At 44.7% G+C, this 16,749-nt stretch overlaps 1 protein-coding gene across 1 annotated transcript in view; it reads left to right on the forward strand.

Annotated features, from left to right (window-relative positions):
* RAPGEF5 (Rap guanine nucleotide exchange factor 5) overlaps positions 1-16,749 on the forward strand; it is a 430,024-nt gene that overhangs the window by 124,017 nt on the left and 289,258 nt on the right. The window contains exons 3-5 of the mRNA XM_068235962.1: positions 3,745-3,851; positions 7,187-7,308; positions 13,491-13,659. Of these exons, the coding sequence (XP_068092063.1) occupies positions 3,745-3,851; positions 7,187-7,308; positions 13,491-13,659 (398 nt within the window). The remainder of the gene's footprint in view (positions 1-3,744; positions 3,852-7,186; positions 7,309-13,490; positions 13,660-16,749) is intronic.

Here is a 16,749-nt window from a genome sequence, read left to right on the forward strand (position 1 = left end):
CACTTCCACGGCTGTTGCGGTTACAGCCGCAGTGACGCGAGACTAACGTCCGTGCAGTTTGAGGGTGTTGTGCGCTCGATCGTGTGGGCAGAAGCCTGCAATCGCAATAGTCCCGGCGACAGGAGGGATTGGTGGCAGGGGACAGAAGTCCCCTGAGCCAATCCGTGCTTGTCCAGCTAGAATGATCACTGTTTTTGTTCAAAACCAGTGATCATTCTCAAATGGTGCCACTGCTCTCCCTCCCGCTTGCTTGTTCCTGCCGCTCCTGCCGCCGATTGTTAGTTAAATGAGTGGGAACTTCGTTCCCTTTCGTTCATCTTGCCTCTAGGCCCCCATGATCGCTGGCATCAATAGGAGGCCTGCGTCACTTCCGAAGTAAATGAAGAGAAAGATCCGCACCACCTTCAGAAAAGCTTAGTCTGTTTTATTGGAAAAAAACATACAAATTTAAAAAGAACTTTAAGGCAGGACAGTCCACTGTTTCGGGCTCCTGCCCATCTTCATGCTGCCTAGGCAGCCTGAACTAGGCAGCATGAAGATGGGCAGGAGCCCGAAACAGTGGACTGTCCTGCCTTAAAGTTCTTTTTAAATTTGTATGTTTTTTTCCAATAAAACAGACTAAGCTTTTCTGAAGGTGGTGCGGATCTTTCTCTTCATTTGCCACAGTTTGAGTCCCATGGTGTCCGGGACTATTAGATCTGCACACCTGACCATCTGAAATTGATGGAAGCCAAGCAAGTGCGACTCCACACTCAAAATCACTTCCGAAGTAACACAGCCACACATTACTTCCTATTTAGCGACCTTATTGTATGCTAATAGGAAATAATGCACGAGGACATCTTGTGGCCAGATAGTAAAATTATACCTACATACATTAGGAACATTTTTAATATATATGCCAAGAAGGTATTTTATTATTAAAGTATGTGCTTGCAATTAGTGATGGATGTTAAACTGAAAATATGCACCTTTATTTCCACATAAAATATTGTCACCATACATTGTAGTGGGGCTATAATTTAAACGTTGCAATAGCCGGGACAAATGGGCAAATACAATGTGTGGCTTTTATCCACAGTAGAATGTTTTATTTTAAAACTATAGTGGACGGAAACTGAGAGATAATAATTTTTTTCTTATTCCCATTAAAATGTGTTTAGAATAAAGTAATACTTAGCATAATGTACCACCCAAAGAAAGCCTAATTGGTGGTAAAAAAACAAGGCATAGATCATTTTCTTGTGATAAGTAGTGACACAGTTATTGGGGAATGAATGGGAGGAGCGCTGAAATGTGAAAATTCCTCTTGTCCATTAGGACGGGCTGAAGTAGTTAAGCAAAAATTGTGGTTTCCCACCACACCATGATAAACCCGCAGACTACATTACATGATCAGAAATGTCAGTCATTATGTTGATCACGGGCCAAATAGCTGTTTGTGTATAGTGTATGGCTAGCTAGACATGCGCATTCCAGGGTAGTGCTGAACAAGTCAGCACTATCCCTACTGTGTATTTTTATGTTTGGGTTTAGATGGGCTTTAAATAAGCAACATGAATATATAGCCATTATTGGTAATACGTAGACAAAGCTACATGTGTAGAAAAACCTGTACACAAGCCAATGAGAAATTATCATTTTTCAAAGGAAAATGCCTGCTTCCTGATGAGGACATCCGAATTGTGCAAAGAAATATTTATTGATTTGCTGCTGCCATGCTGAGTCATTTCAGATCTAAACCTTTGAGGCAGTTTATACTGCATTTGGTTTTAGTCAGCAGTATTTGCCTGAATTAAGCAATAGTTCTACTTCATAGTGTTATATGGGATTTCTAAAGCTTTATATGGTTATACATTCATCTGCCTTTAAGTTGCGCTATTTAACGATTGATTTGGGAAATGTTTAAATATTTCTTTGCTTAGTTTAGTGCCCTCCTTAGGAAGCAGACACTGTCCCATAAAAGGTACTGAGAAAATATATACAGTACTAACATAGAATACATATATGCATAAATATGCTTTCTATGGTAATCTACATCTAAATAAGAGTAAAATTGTCCTGTTTTTTTTGCGTTTTTTATAGTTATTGTATATGCACCACTGAAAGTTGATCAAGCACTGTTATGCATTTTCTATTTACTCATCATATATTCTGTACTTTTTTATTTTATGTTACTTTAATGAATGCATTATATATATTTGTGCTGTCCTGTTTCATGACTGGTATGCTGGGCTAGTCGGGTTTCCTATTCAAACACCCTCTAGCCAACACTATGTTTGCAACTTTGTATATGTGACAGAATTGTTTACAAGATTCTGCCTTGTTCTATTTTCCTTGCTGTGTACTTTACCACATTTCAAGTCAGGAAGTTGTGCTTGTATTATTGACAGCACAACTTGTGCTATACCCACAACGGATTCTTTGCTGGTATAGTGTGAATAAATATCAGCAATGTATACGCTGTGCGCATACCTTTATTTTTTGGGATCATACCAAGACCTGGTTAAAAAAGACATATTAAAGTACACCTTAGCTGAGAGGGATAGATAGGCTGCCATATTTATCTCTTCTTAAAGTGTACCAGAGCTCATTTAAAAAGGTGTTATACATACCTGGGGCTTCCTCAAGCCCCATCCGCTCCGATCGTTCCCACGCTGCCGTCCTCCGCTGCCCGCAGCTTCGGGAACCGGGTCCCCGAACTTCTGTCAGTTGGAGCCAGTCTAGCGTAAGAGAAGTGCGCTTTTTGTGTATCTCTCCAGCAGCCACTGGTCACCGACCTGGCCAAGTCAGTGGTTGCTATGGAGGGGACCGGCTTGGAGCAGAGCTGGGGTGAGGGACGCACAGGATTCCAGGTTCTGGAGGAGGCCCCAGGTAAGTAGATCTGATTTTTAAAACGATTCCTGGTGTTTCCTCCTGCAGTCATCCTGTGCTCGCGCCGTCCTTCCCTTAACCCCATGAAAGCTGGCTGGTCATGGCCAGTTGTAGGTTTCTGCATACACATGGCCCCAAGTTGCTCACGCACCCTGATCGCTCTCCTGTGTTAGGAGCGTTCTGCGCATGCGCAGTAGGGAATTTTCCATACTGCACAGAAGTCTGCCGTGCACGTGATGTGATAGGGAGGCGCATGGCTGGCCAGCTTAGAGGGGGTTGCCGCTTCTCACTGGAGGGTAGCGGAGGAATGGCGCAGGCACATGATAACTGCAGGGGGCTGCAAGAAGCCCCAGGTAAGTAAAACGGTTTTGTTTTTTTTTCTAACTTTAATCAGGAATATTTTTTATGTAAATTAGTTTCACTGGCCTTGAAGAATTTGCATTGAGATTTTTCCCTTCCAAAGGCAAACTCACACAAACTTTGTGCAAAAAGGATAGAGAAATAAAAACAAAACGCAAAAACACGTATTGGAAGAGCTGCCGCTTTTCCCCACAAGCGTCAGAGTGAACCCTGCCTCACATTTCATGTACGTTTGTGTCACATTGTCGTGTTTTGTGATATATGCCTGGAATCTGTGAAATGTGGAATGTATATACATAAGTTATGAGCCTTCGCTGGAATACCCTGTCCACATGCTCTTTACACCATTCATCCTGGGGAGATGCTGGAGGTGACAGAAGGTTTGCTCAGCTATCATTTGTCATGTAGGCTCATGAGAGACCTCTTGTTATAAATTGCAGACAGCATTGTATCTATTATGTTTTATGGATTACTGTATGCTAATTGTTGTATTTTCTTCCATTCTTTCAGTCCTATGGCGAGAGTGTGGCCTGTGCTGGCAGAGCATTGAGGAATGCTGTTAGAAATTTATCTCAAGGGCTTATACGAGATCGCATGTACCTTACCTGTATTTGCCGGTAAGCTGTCTTATACCTCTGATGTGTTTAAAGAACCATTATATTGCATTACATTACACATACAAGCAGTGCCATATAGCAAGCGCTGAACCATCTTCCCCAATGAGTGCTGTTCTCCTGTCCCCTCTCCCCCCATAGAACAAGTGCTAGATTTTGTAAGCCTCCTCTACAGTGCTGGATTTGTACTTTTTGCTGTCCAATGCCAACTGTCACCAGCCGTCCTCTGACCAACAGCATTTCAACCAACACCCTCTCCCCCATCAGTATAAGTAGGCAGTTGACACCCCCTCACTTCTGTATAGGTACCCAGCTGCTTCCCCCCTCTTTCCCCATCCCAGGTAGCCAGATGCTCCCCCCCCCCCTACCCCATAGCTAGCTAGATGCTTCTGTCTCTTCCCCCCCCCCCTTCCCAGGTAGCCAGATGCTTAAATCTGGCGCCCCAAGCAGCGGCGTAACTAGGTTCCCCCGGGCCCCCCTGCAGAAATTCTGAGCGGGGGCACCCCGCTCGGGCCGTTTTGTGGGGCTGGAGGGGTCGCAGCATGAAGAGAATGCCATGCTCACCTCGGGCTCTCCCCTCCAGGATCAATACCGTTGTGTGAGCAGCGGCGGGCAGCGGCAGCTACATACCTTCCGTGCGCTCCAGCGAGGACGTTCCTCTCTCTCTAGCCTCTGGCGTGACTTAACGTCCTCGCTGGAGTGCACGGGAGGCATGTAGCTGCGCTGCTCACACAATGGTATTGATGCTGGAGGGGAGCGCAGAGGGGAGAGCCGCCGAAGTGCAGCATGGCTTTCCCCTCATGCTGCGACCCCTCCAGCCCCCAAAACGGCCCCAAGCAGGCCCCAGGGGGGGGGGCCGTGAGGGCAGGGGCTTCAGGGCCTATTGTTACCCCAGTGCCCCTAAGCCACGGCCTATAAGGCTTTGCCAGAAACCGGCCCTGCTCCCCTATTACACGTGCCGGTCAGCACATAGAATGGATGCAGGAGGTGATAAATGGCAACACCGCAAGTTTTTGTTTTTCCATAATAAAACATGCAACCCTCGTATTATCCTTCCCTCCATATAACAAGTCTCCTCACCTGTCAACCACACCCCACGTATAAAGTCCCGCCTTCACTACTGATATTAATGCAAAACTGTGCAGTAAGTGCTTTTAAAGAGGCACTGAGAGAAACGGAATGGTAAGTATCTACTATAGCACCCCACACATAACATATGCCCTTTTCACCGGAGTCCTTCAGCTCTGGTACCCTTTAAACCTGATGCTTGCCTGAAATAAATCCATTCCCGTATTTAATCCAGTATAATTACCGGGTCCTCTCCTCTTCTCCTCCTGATCCTATCACTCTGTTCCAGCTGCGTGGCTGTAAGTTTGGTCTTGCCGCAGGCCCTGACTTATAGACATATCTATAGGCAACCGCGTTGCTTGTCAGATGCTCAGATTTTCTAATGTGTTTGAAAACCCCTGGAACCAGCTAGCAGTTGTTTCCACGACGAACCAAAAAAAGAACAGCACTTTAACACTCCTGACCTAAAATTAAAAAAAGTCTCACCTGGCCCTGCAGTGAAATGAATGTGACGAGTACAGTAGATGTGACATTTCTGGCAGGACAACTACCACGTTATACCCGAAAGGATTAGGTTCATTAACATGTATGCTGAGATTCACATAGCTGTGTAACACCTATCCAACGTGTTACAAGAGTAGGTGTAGAAAATGAACTGTTAAATGTAAAAAAGAAATAATATGAAGGAAATCCGTCATCAATAAAATATTCATCGCTAACCCTTTTAGAAAAGGTGAATGTGAAAGATGAATATAGCAATGTTTGTCCATGGAGAAGCAAACCTGTCTCTGCCTTCGGGGCTGTACTCAGTATGATTGATCTGCAGGCTCCAGAGCGCATGGATTTGATGCCTGCAGGCAGTAAAGCTAACGGTAACAGGATAATTCTTGTCCCGAGAATTGTTATATGCCTAAAAGCTCAGTGGCCATATGGATACATTTTCTCTTACATTCTACATTACAAGTATCTAAGGATTTCTGTCTGCCAAACAATTTTGAATGTATAGAGGATCTCTGTACTGCTTTTAACAGATGGATGCAGGAATTCTGGGAATTGTAGTCTGGGGTCTACCATTCTTTCCTCTTTGTACGTCACATGATCGCATTTGAATGAATTATGCAGCAGCTGAATCCACAGGGGAGAGAAAGCAAGTTGAACTGCAGTTCCAAGCACATCTGGCACTTGAAATAGGCATTTTGTTCAGTGCTTTGCTTCTTTACATAATTTATATTCACATCCTTCAATTCAATCAGACTAAAAGCTTATCAGGTTTTTGGCCATTAGTGGACATGATCGATCATCAGGATGATCCGTGGGATCGTATTGTTAATGACCACCTTAGGGGTGCATACACACATTCAGTCTTGATTGGTTAATTACTGACTAATTTAACCACCTCCGTGTAGTATGAGTGTGAACAGATATTGAATACTATGAGCAGATTGTGCAGGTAACCCCTCATACTACATAGAGGTGGTAACATTGGTCAGTGATTGGAATTCCTAATTGAAAGTATGTACCAGGTTTTACAATTTGCCTTGTTCAGTTTTGAGCTTCGTAAAGCCCGGTACGCACTTCAAATTGTGATTGTCCAATCGCTGGCCAATTTTACCACCTCCATGTAGTGGGAAGGTTGACCCTCATACTACATGGAGGTGGTAACATTGGTCCGTGATTGGCCAATCGTAATTGAAAGTGTGTACCAGTCTTTATAACTACAGACTCTCTTCTTGAGTGATCTGGGTCTGTACACACACATATACTGTGTGTTGTGATCCAGTCCCAGAGCAACCTTGCCTTTGGGTGTTTCTAGTCCAGCTCCTTATGGAACATGGGAATAGACAGTGGTGTAGCAATAGGGGGTACGGAGGATGTGACTGCAGGAAGGTTCTTGGGCCAGAGGGGCCCTCCCTCAACCACAGTATTGGCTCTTTAGTGGTCATGGGCTAGTAATAATCACTTCTATAGATGCTTTAAATAGTAGTGATCATTAGCAAACTGTTCCCCATCCCCTTCTTGCACCTCTGACACTGTGGCTGTCCTTGGCAGGTTTTGGTGTGCTGAATCAATTGTTATTTACAGAGTACTGGAGCCCATAGCTCTTTAGCTGCGCCACTGGTAATTGAGAGAGGTGCTCTACTGCACACTTTGATGAACCTGGCAGTGGACTCGACCATCATCAACTCTTAAGTTCACATATATTTAATGTATGCCATAACTATTGGTGTGTTTGCAGCTCCTGTAACATGTTGGTGTGTTCTTCGTTTCAGGAGGAGCTGTGTGGGCTCAGAGCTGGTGGATTGGCTCCTGCAGAACTGTCCGTTTGTCCAGTGCAGATACACAGCCGCCGGCATCTGGCAGATCTTGCTGAAGCTTGGAATTCTCCTTTCAGGTAAACGTTTAGTGTTTATAGAGCACACATGCTCTGTGAGTGAAGGCAGACATTAGGCAGGCAATCTGCTCCTGTAAAGTGACTGTTCTGTAGAGTTATTGATGTGACTATAATTATATGGACTACTGTATTACATCCATTCCATAACAGTACAGTAACCATGCATAAAGGACAGCTAATTCCCCAGCCTGACAGTGTGCATCAAACACTCTGTACTCATCTTTATACAGGTGCCTTTTGAGCCTTTTCATTTCTATGCATTTCTCCAGTACGTGTCTGAAATTGGAAATAACTTTTAAGATATACCTTATTATTTTTCCTAACATGCCTTATTTATATAGGTAGGCTTATTGATTAATGTGTACAAAGGACACTACAGCAAAGTCCCAGTTATCCAGAACTCGGACAACCGGAAGTCTCAACTAAACGGCATGACTGAGGGGGTAACGGGGACTGTGCCTTTTGGGGGGGGGGGGGGGGGATTGTAAGGCAGAAAATACTTGCCGAACATCCAGGCGCCATCTTCTACCCTTCCTGCAGCTCCCTTTGGCTTTGCCATGTCCATGCATGGCCCCTAACATCACCTGACCCGAATGCAGGTCAGGTGACTCACCTGGAGCCGTACACAGAGGACACTGGAAATCCGCTAGGAGCTACAGGAAGGGTAGGAGGGGAGGGGGAATGTTTGTGCTTTTTCGGCCTGTTGCTCAAGCTGCCGGCAAGCAAACGTATCAGGCTTGTGCCGGATACAGGGGTCTTTGCTGTATTAATTTATGATCTTCATGAACCTAAAGGCATCAATCCAATTTCATAATACAGTATATTCTTTACAAAAGAGGCGTTTCAAAGATACGTTCATCTCCTTTAAGCAGCACAGCTAGTTTAATGTTTTGTGACAACATAAGAGGTTATTCTAAACTAGTAAAAAAAACCCGCCCATTAAAAAATGGGTGCTAGGCTACGGGCACTCCCCCGACCCCCCCCCCCCCCCCCCCCAGCAACGCGAGCACAGATGCGTCTCGCTCGCCCGTCCTTCACCGCTGTCTGCAGTATATGCACAAAGGGAGATCTTGCTTGCTTGGCAGTTGGAAAAAGCTGTTATTTCCCACAATGCAATGAGGTTCACAGACAGCAAACGGTCAGGTCTGGAAGCAGGGAAACGCACACACAGTGACAGGACGCAGAGACACAGGGGTTTTATTTTATAGAATTAATGAGAATAAGTAGCGCTAAAAAAAGAGATTTAAGAAATGAGTGTTTACTAAATGCTGTCTAATGAATCATGATTTTCTCCATGACGGCCACAATTGCTAATTTGCTCATTAGCTCTGTGTGCCTAATGCTGGAGGTTAGCGTAGGCCATAAAAATGGGACCATGTAAATAGAGGATAATTTTTTCCGCTCTTTCTCTTCCCACGCTATGTCCAGTTTCTGAAGACACGTAAGGCTCTTCAACATTTTTAAATCATGTGGACTGAGTTGGGATTGAGAGAAGCAAGGTTTACCCACAGAGTGTAGCTGGCAAAGGGTGAAACACCTATGTGGAGGGGATCCTTTGCGTGGTATAGCATCTGAGTCTTAACCGGTTCTCTTCAAATGTTTAAGCAGTATATTATATCCAGAGGAAGCTAACAAGCTAATAAGTGTCACAAGCTCTGTCTGCAGCTGGCGTGCTGTCAGGCACATTGGACTCAGTCTCAGATACTCTGTTAGTTTTTTAGCTTAATTTCACATAATTCTTTCATAACTCTGCATAACCCATCAGCCATGTGACAGCTGAAAATATTACAGCAATCACATAGCTGCAGGAAGCACCACATTCTTGTGACTCCCTTCTCAATGAACAGAGATAAGCATTCACAATCTTGACAGTTTCCTATCTCTGTTATGTTGGTAAAGGCTTTTCTTTTCATGTCTGTGAAATGAACTCATTTTTCATCTATGTATTTTTTCACATAATTCATACACAGAATGTTGTGTTGTAATCACTAAAGTTATGTAATGGCATTCTTGGTATCCGGAACATTTGGATAGCCAAAGTTCTAGGCCAAGCAAGCCTGTGAGGGGTAGTCACAGGCAGGGCCGGTTCTAGACTTTTTGCCGCCTGAAGCAATACATTGGCCTCAATTCACTAAGCAGTTCAGACTGGTGTTCTGATGGTTTTTAGTCTACTGATCGTTTGGTGTAAGGTTTTAGACCTGGTCTAAAACATTCGGTAATTAGGCCGGTAAAGCAGGGGAAGTTATCAAAAGATGCAGTTCACAAAGGCAAACAAGGAGTAACCACGCCCACTTTTTCTGACAGAGATTAGACCAGCTGATTTCTGTCAGTCATAGCTACTTGTTTGTGAATTGCATCTTTTGATCATTTCTCCTGCTTTACTGACCTAATTACCAAATGTTTTAGACCAGGCCTAAAAACAGGTCTAAAACATTTGGTATTAGTGAATTCCCTTTTGATGCAACTGATTTACACCAAACCATCAGTAGACTAAAAACCATCAGTAGACTAGTCTAAACTGCTTAGTGAATCGAGGCCATTGTGAGGACGCCCCTGATGGGTGTGCAAAGGCAGACCGTAGAGAAGAGACACAACGTGCTGTGCATCACAGGCACTGGCACTATGCTTACCTCCCATCTTCTCGCTACTGGCCTGCAGCATCTGATCCCCACCATGTCGGTTATGTGCTGCACCGGCGCCGCATTACTCACCCACTCTCAGTAGATTAGCAATGGGACTGACTGACTACAGCGGCACCTCATGTGACCCGGCAGCACGTAACAGGTCACATGAGGCACTGCTGTAGCCATGGATACAGGGCACTGGACAGACGGATGGAGAGCCCATCCCTGGAACGCTAAGCGCAGGTGAGCAGAGGCGGCCTTAAAGTATGCGGGGCCTGGGGCGAGTGTCATATGCGGGGCCTAGAGATGCAGATATGTTGCAGATATACACACACACACACACACACACACACACACACACACACACACACACACACGCACATTTGTATGTTCTCCCCGTATCTGTGTGGGTTTCCTCCAGGCACTCCGGTTATGAATGAAACAATTAGATTGTGAGCTCCTCTGAGAACAGTCAGTGGCATGACTATGTACTCTGTAAAGTGCTGCAGAAGATGTCAGTGCTATATAAATACATAATAATAATATGGTAGGACATTAGACTATGACTATTGTAGGATTAGATTGCTCCTCTGAGAACAGTCAGTGACATGGCTATGTACTCTGTAATGTGCTGCAAAAGATGTCAGTGCTATATACATATATAATAATAATATGGTAGGATATTAGACTATGACTATGGTAGGATTAGAGTGTGAGCTCCTCTGAGGACAGTCAGTGACATGACTATGAACTCTGTAAACTGCTGCAGAAGATGTGTGAGGAAGGAAGGGGGGTTTCGGACTGCAATATATGATAGAAAATATTGCACTATATGGCAGAGAGGGGAGAGGAAAAGATAGAGAATGTGATGGGAAGGCAAGGAGGTCTCAGCTGAACCATTTATGTTGGACATGCCGGGGAGGAAAGACAAGTGAACAATCAGCAGCAGCAGCCCCCATTCCCCCTTCTTCTGGTAATTGATCTTATCTTTATTGCAGCTGCCTGCAGTTATCTTTAGAATTCATCTTACTTGCCTGTGATAGCTTTTTCAGCAGCTCTTGAATCCTCTTGAATCTCCCGCAGTGAGAGACAGGCAGCCTGGAGAGGAAGGGGGCGTGGCTGCAGGACACACAGCTTCCTTACAGGGAGAGAGGAGGGGGAGGACTCAGGGAGCGACAGACTACAGGCATAGATGTTATGGCCCATACTCACGGGCTACAATTGTCGCCTCAACATGCGGCGCACGCGTGTTGCAGCGACAGGTCGCCCGTGAGTATGAGCCGTTGCACGGGCGCGCACCCCGAACTGTCGTTTATCGCTGATGTCGTCAGGCGATTGAACCGCTCAGTCGCCTGGCGACAGTTGCCGCCGCAACTGTCGCTAGTCCGCGTGGGTATGCGGACTAGCGACAGCAACAAGAAAGCTATACATTGGGCTTCCAGCGGGGGGAGGAGCAACAGCGACAGCTTCCGCCGCATCAGTTGCCAGGTCCCTCCGCCGTGTGTATGCGGAGGGACCTGGCGACGAGCTGTCGCAGGCCTGTCGCGCACACGCTCCCGTGTGCCAGCGACAGGCCAGAAATGTTCCTCGTGAGTATGAGGCATTACTGTCTGTGAGAAGCCTGCAGCGTCATCACCTCCCTCTGCCTCCTTACATCCCCGGCTGTCAGATACAGCTGCCGTGGCCGCCCGCAGCTTCCTGCAGCAATCACTGAAGCAGGGCTGCGCGGATGGATAGGGTCTGGCTGTCTGCATGGCCCCTCAGAGGGTGCAGGGCCCTCTTCAGGTGCGTGGCCTGGGGCGATTGCCCCACTTGCCCCCCCCCCCCCCCCAAAGGCCGGCTCTGAGGTGAGTGAAGCGGTGCCGCGCATCTAGGGAGGGGGAGACGGGGAGTACGAGGACGGAGACATTTGGGGAGGGGAGCCGCCTCTGGTCACCCCCCTGGTCACAGGCTACTAGGCTAATTCATTAAACCCCACTGCAGGCACATATTTATGTTAGTTCTGTGATGTGTAGGCACTCGGTTATCTGTGTAGCTGACTAGACAGACAATGTCAAGTTACTTTCTGAAACCAGACCACTGAGCTCTTTACTAGCCACCTCATTCACCACAGTTTACAAAGCTATAGCCTGCAGCGTTTGTCAGTTGTGTATGTTAAACATTGTTTGCTAACTGAATTGCATGATGATCTAGAGCATACATGTCAAACTCCGGCCCGCGGGCCAAATCTGGCCCTCAGAGCCATTAAGTTTGGCCCTCAAGGGGTTTGCCCACTTTGCATTATGTTTGGCCCACTCTAGACCACCAGGGAAGCCATATTGGAGGTGAAGCCCTAGAACACCAGGGAAAACATGTGGGAGGTAGAGGAAATAACTAAACCCTAGGGAACTGTATAGGGGAGGGTGGCGGCCACTAGACACCAGGGAACTTTGTAGGGGGGCCATTAGACACCAGGAAACTTTATAAGGTGGCCACTAGACATCGCGGTTGGCCCGCAACTAGGTTCCAGTGTTCAGTTTCAACCCACTTTGTATTTGAGTTTGACACCCCTGATCTAGAGCCATCAGCAGAGCCTGCTGCCAGCTTTTTCAACTCAGTTGCTTCAGGAGATGAGGCTGCTTTTGTAATCAAGGGCAAGAAAAAAGTCCACAGAAGCTCAGATGAGTGCTAAAAATGGGTAACTTTTTATTTCTTCACAGGCACAGGATGCTGTTTTAAAGCCATAGTTCAGCCTCTCATATTTTTAATGTATATTAAAGTAAATGTACATTCATTAGAATTGCACAATATTTGCCTATCTGGGCTTTTCTGCAGTAAGTACATTGACATTTCTTGGCTGGCTAGATCCTGAAAGGCATTTTTTCTGTGTACATGACATACCTGTTTAATGGACACACCTAAACGCTTGTTGTCATCCAAACTCCTTCCTCATCCTCACCCACATGAGGTAGAAAAGGAGGAGTTGGCAGAGGGCAGAAGCCAATTATTTCCTGTTAGTAGGGATATGATCACCTGAACTCTCCTACCTCGTCTCTGTGCAGCTGAAAGAAGTCCTGTGATGGGTAACAACCGCTCACTAGCTGGGAATTTCTGTGGAATAGCTGCATCAAGTATGGAAATTGTGTACGTTATGGCATAGTCCCCATTCACTGTTCCTGACATTGAAAAGCTAAGGTGGTGCTATGAGGAATAATATTTTGAAACAGAGTCTAGCTTAAAACCTTTGGAGCCAGAGCTTTCTGTCATGCTGCCCCTACCCTGTTGAATGCCTTGCCAAACTTAATCAAGACAGCTCCAACCCTAGACACGTTTAAATCAAAACTGAAAAGTCACCTGATTAGTCTGGCATTTATGATCTCATAACTTTTCCCCTTGCACACATCACTATGTACTGATTTGAGATAAGCTTGTGCACTTTCGGTACTACAGGAGAAAAACGCTTTAATGTTGTTGTTGTTGTTGACGTCCTGTATAGCTTTCCCATAGTGTAAAAGTTACTAAGTGCCATATTGTTGCCTCACTTTGCCTAACATTCTGTCTGTCTTTTGTCCCACACAGTTGATAAACAGCATTGCTTCCAGGACGGGTTTGTGTTCTACCAGTTTTCATCTGATGAGTGTGCCGATGCTGTCTGTGAGTTTGGAAGAGACAAAGGCTGGCAGATGGGGGTTCGGCTCTTGAAGCAGCTTGCACCACTTGCTCCTCTGACCTCCAATATCTGTGATGTGTAAGCATTCTATTCCTTGTCAACAATATGCCATATGTTTAAAAGTAACCGGACATAGTGAAGCTATTGCAAAGTCTGTTGCATTGCAATAGGTCCTGCTTTAAGCACCTAACCTCACTCATTCAGTTTAGGGATACATTAAACTATAGGTTATCATTACACCCCTTATATCCCCTCTAAAAAAAGCACAGTTTATAGCATTACAAAATACTGTATATTCACATCAGTTTGATGTCAACCTAGCACTATATTAGAATATGTAGACGTAATGGTTAAGCACTTTTGATTTGAGTTCCATGTTTGAATCTTAACCAGGAAACTAACTACATAGGGGTGTTATGTTTGTTTTTCCTGGGTTTTATGGGTTTCTCCCAGACTTTACAGTTTCCTCTCACAAAAACATACTAGTACATCAGTTGGCTGCCCCCTCAGTTTGGTCAGTAGTCAGACTACGACCATGGTGGGGATATTTGAATAAGAATCACTCTGACAGACAGTGATGACTGAAAGAAAATTAATTAAATTGGTGGAAGGATTAGAATTTTGGAGTACTCTGCTCATTAAACAAAATTAAATTGAATGATTGGAACTCCGCTTCTTGGCAATTTTAAAATATCATAGCTGGTGGTAAAGAAATGGGAAATTATTTTTTGGTAAATAACACTAGGATACAAAATGATGCGGCTTTGTACCACTGATTCCTGATTCTTTTTTTTTTTCTTTCCGTTGTTTAAAGAGGAACTGCAGTGAAAATAATGTAATTAAAAAAGTGCTTATTTTTTACAATAATTATAAATGATTTAGTCAATATCAGACATACAGAGCTTCCTGATGGTCCGTTTGAAAAAAGGTTAAGATTTCTCATGGGAAAGGTGGTATCAGCTACTGATTGGTATGAAGTTTAATCCTCTTTAAAGGGAACCAGAGACTAAGCACCCTCATGTATTTTACCATATTGATCAGTGGGAACATTAGAGAAAACACCTACCCTGCTTTCTTTTTTATTGTTTACTGTTCACCTTGCTTCTGATCAGCCCTGATAAAATCCCAGACGGAGCATTCAGTCTGGCTTTGCTATAATGACTCAGCTGTAATGATTCCTGAGCAGAGCCAGAAGGGGACAGGCTTGGACTTGAAAAAACATCAGAGAAGACAGACTGAGCTATAATGTTTCCTGAGCAAAGCCAGATTGAATGCTCAGTTAGGGATTTTATCAGGGCTGGTAAGAAGCAAGCTGAGCAGTAAAGAATGAAACAGAGAGCAGGGTAGGTGTTTTCTCTAATGTTCCCACTGATATATATGGTAAAATACATGAGGGTGCTTTGTCTCTGGTTCACTTTAAAAAAAACCTAGTCTAAACTTTTTTTAGACCTGACCTCAAAACATTTTCAGATCCCTTAAACTATCTCTAAAAATGAACCTATATTTACTTTGTTTCTAAGCTGTCATCATTGGTGTACACCATTGCGATGCTTAAAGGACTTTCTAGGTGAGGGGCAACAAGTTTACTTACCTGGGGCTTCTTCCTGCCCCTAGCAGCCGTTTCAGTCTCTCGCCGCAGCCCCGTTACTCCTGGGTGTCCATCTGTCCACCCATAATGTTCGCAACCCACCAACAGGTTCGGCTCTTCTGTGCCTGCTCATCCCCATCATCTGGCTCGTACTACGCCTGAGCACAACTACTGCTTGACTCTCGAGTGGAAAGAAGCAGTCTGAACATGGAGAATACAGAATCTTTACCTCCTGGAAAAATACTACAATTAAGCAACCTAGAAGACGCTGAACTGACTTTAATCAGAAGTTAGCCTAATGTACCAGCCTGTAATAGAAATAATGTGCCTGAGTTGCACTGGTTAAAAAATCTGTGTGGAGCTTACCACAAAGCTGCTGGAGTGTGGCGTAGTATACATGAGTCGGCTGTCAGAACCGCTCTATCTAACCCTAGCCGGTGGCTAGCTTAGGAGAGACTTAGTGCAGAGTCAGGAAGTCCCAAGACACAGCGTCTCGTTTGGGACAGGAAGTCCCCTCCCCCCCCCAATTGATGGGTAGTGACATCACTCTATTCCTCCAATCGCTCACGTGTCTCTAAAGCATCAGCTTTCTTCTTCAAAGCCAGATATAGTTAATATTTATCTGCAGATGGAAAACCAGCAGGGCCTATTGTGGATACTTATTTGTTACCTGCGGTTCCTCTAAAAGCATGAGTTTTACCTCCCCCTTCTCCAGCCTGTGTTCTTTTCCTATGCGTTTTTGCTTTTTATGCATAAATGAAGTTCACCCATACACAGTATCCAAGGAGGCGTAAAGCAGTCTCCACATAAGTCTTCTCTTGTTTATCTGTTACTATACAATCCACCGTGGATGCTCTTGTTATTTTAGAGTAGGGATGTAGATCAGAGAGAAGTCTTGATGTTACGTGTCAGAGCTTTTCCATATGTCTGCAGATATGTGCAATTGATTCTGATTTTAATTATGAATAGACAGGTATTCTTGCACTCACAATTATCATGCACAAAAAGTTTCCTATGAGGAAATCTTAAATGACATGTGACATAATGATAGACATGTACATGTACAAGTGCATAGCATACAAATAAATGTGCTGTGTTGCTTTTCTTTTTTTTCTGCCTGAAAGAGTTAATATTCAGCTTTGCAACTTCTCCAGTTGGGACTCTAGCATTCCTCACTGATTCCTGGCAGATAACTGAGCTTCTGAGAGTAGGGGATAGATAAAAAAAGTCAATAGTTTATATATTTGAGCACTCAGAGACACAGGACAGACTCGGTTATAGAGCTGAGACAAAACAATGAATCTACTTTTTAAAGTTTTTAAACATAACATAAAACTGTGGAATATCTAAAGGTAATATTTAAAAGTAGGAGGATGGATACAATTATTTATCTCATCAGTTTATGTGCACTTAAAGGGACCCTAAACAGGCTTTAAAATGAGGATTTCCACTTACCTGGGGCTTCCTCCAGCCCACCGTAGGCTGAATGGTTCCCCGGCGTCCTCCTGGCTCCTCTCCCAGTCCCGCTTGTCGGCTCCGTTATTGTACGACTTCGGCCTGAAGTCGTCAGGGCTGCTTCC

This window comes from Hyperolius riggenbachi, chromosome 5 (genome assembly GCF_040937935.1).
Source record: "Hyperolius riggenbachi isolate aHypRig1 chromosome 5, aHypRig1.pri, whole genome shotgun sequence".
In the NCBI taxonomy this organism is placed as follows: domain Eukaryota; kingdom Metazoa; phylum Chordata; class Amphibia; order Anura; family Hyperoliidae; genus Hyperolius; species Hyperolius riggenbachi.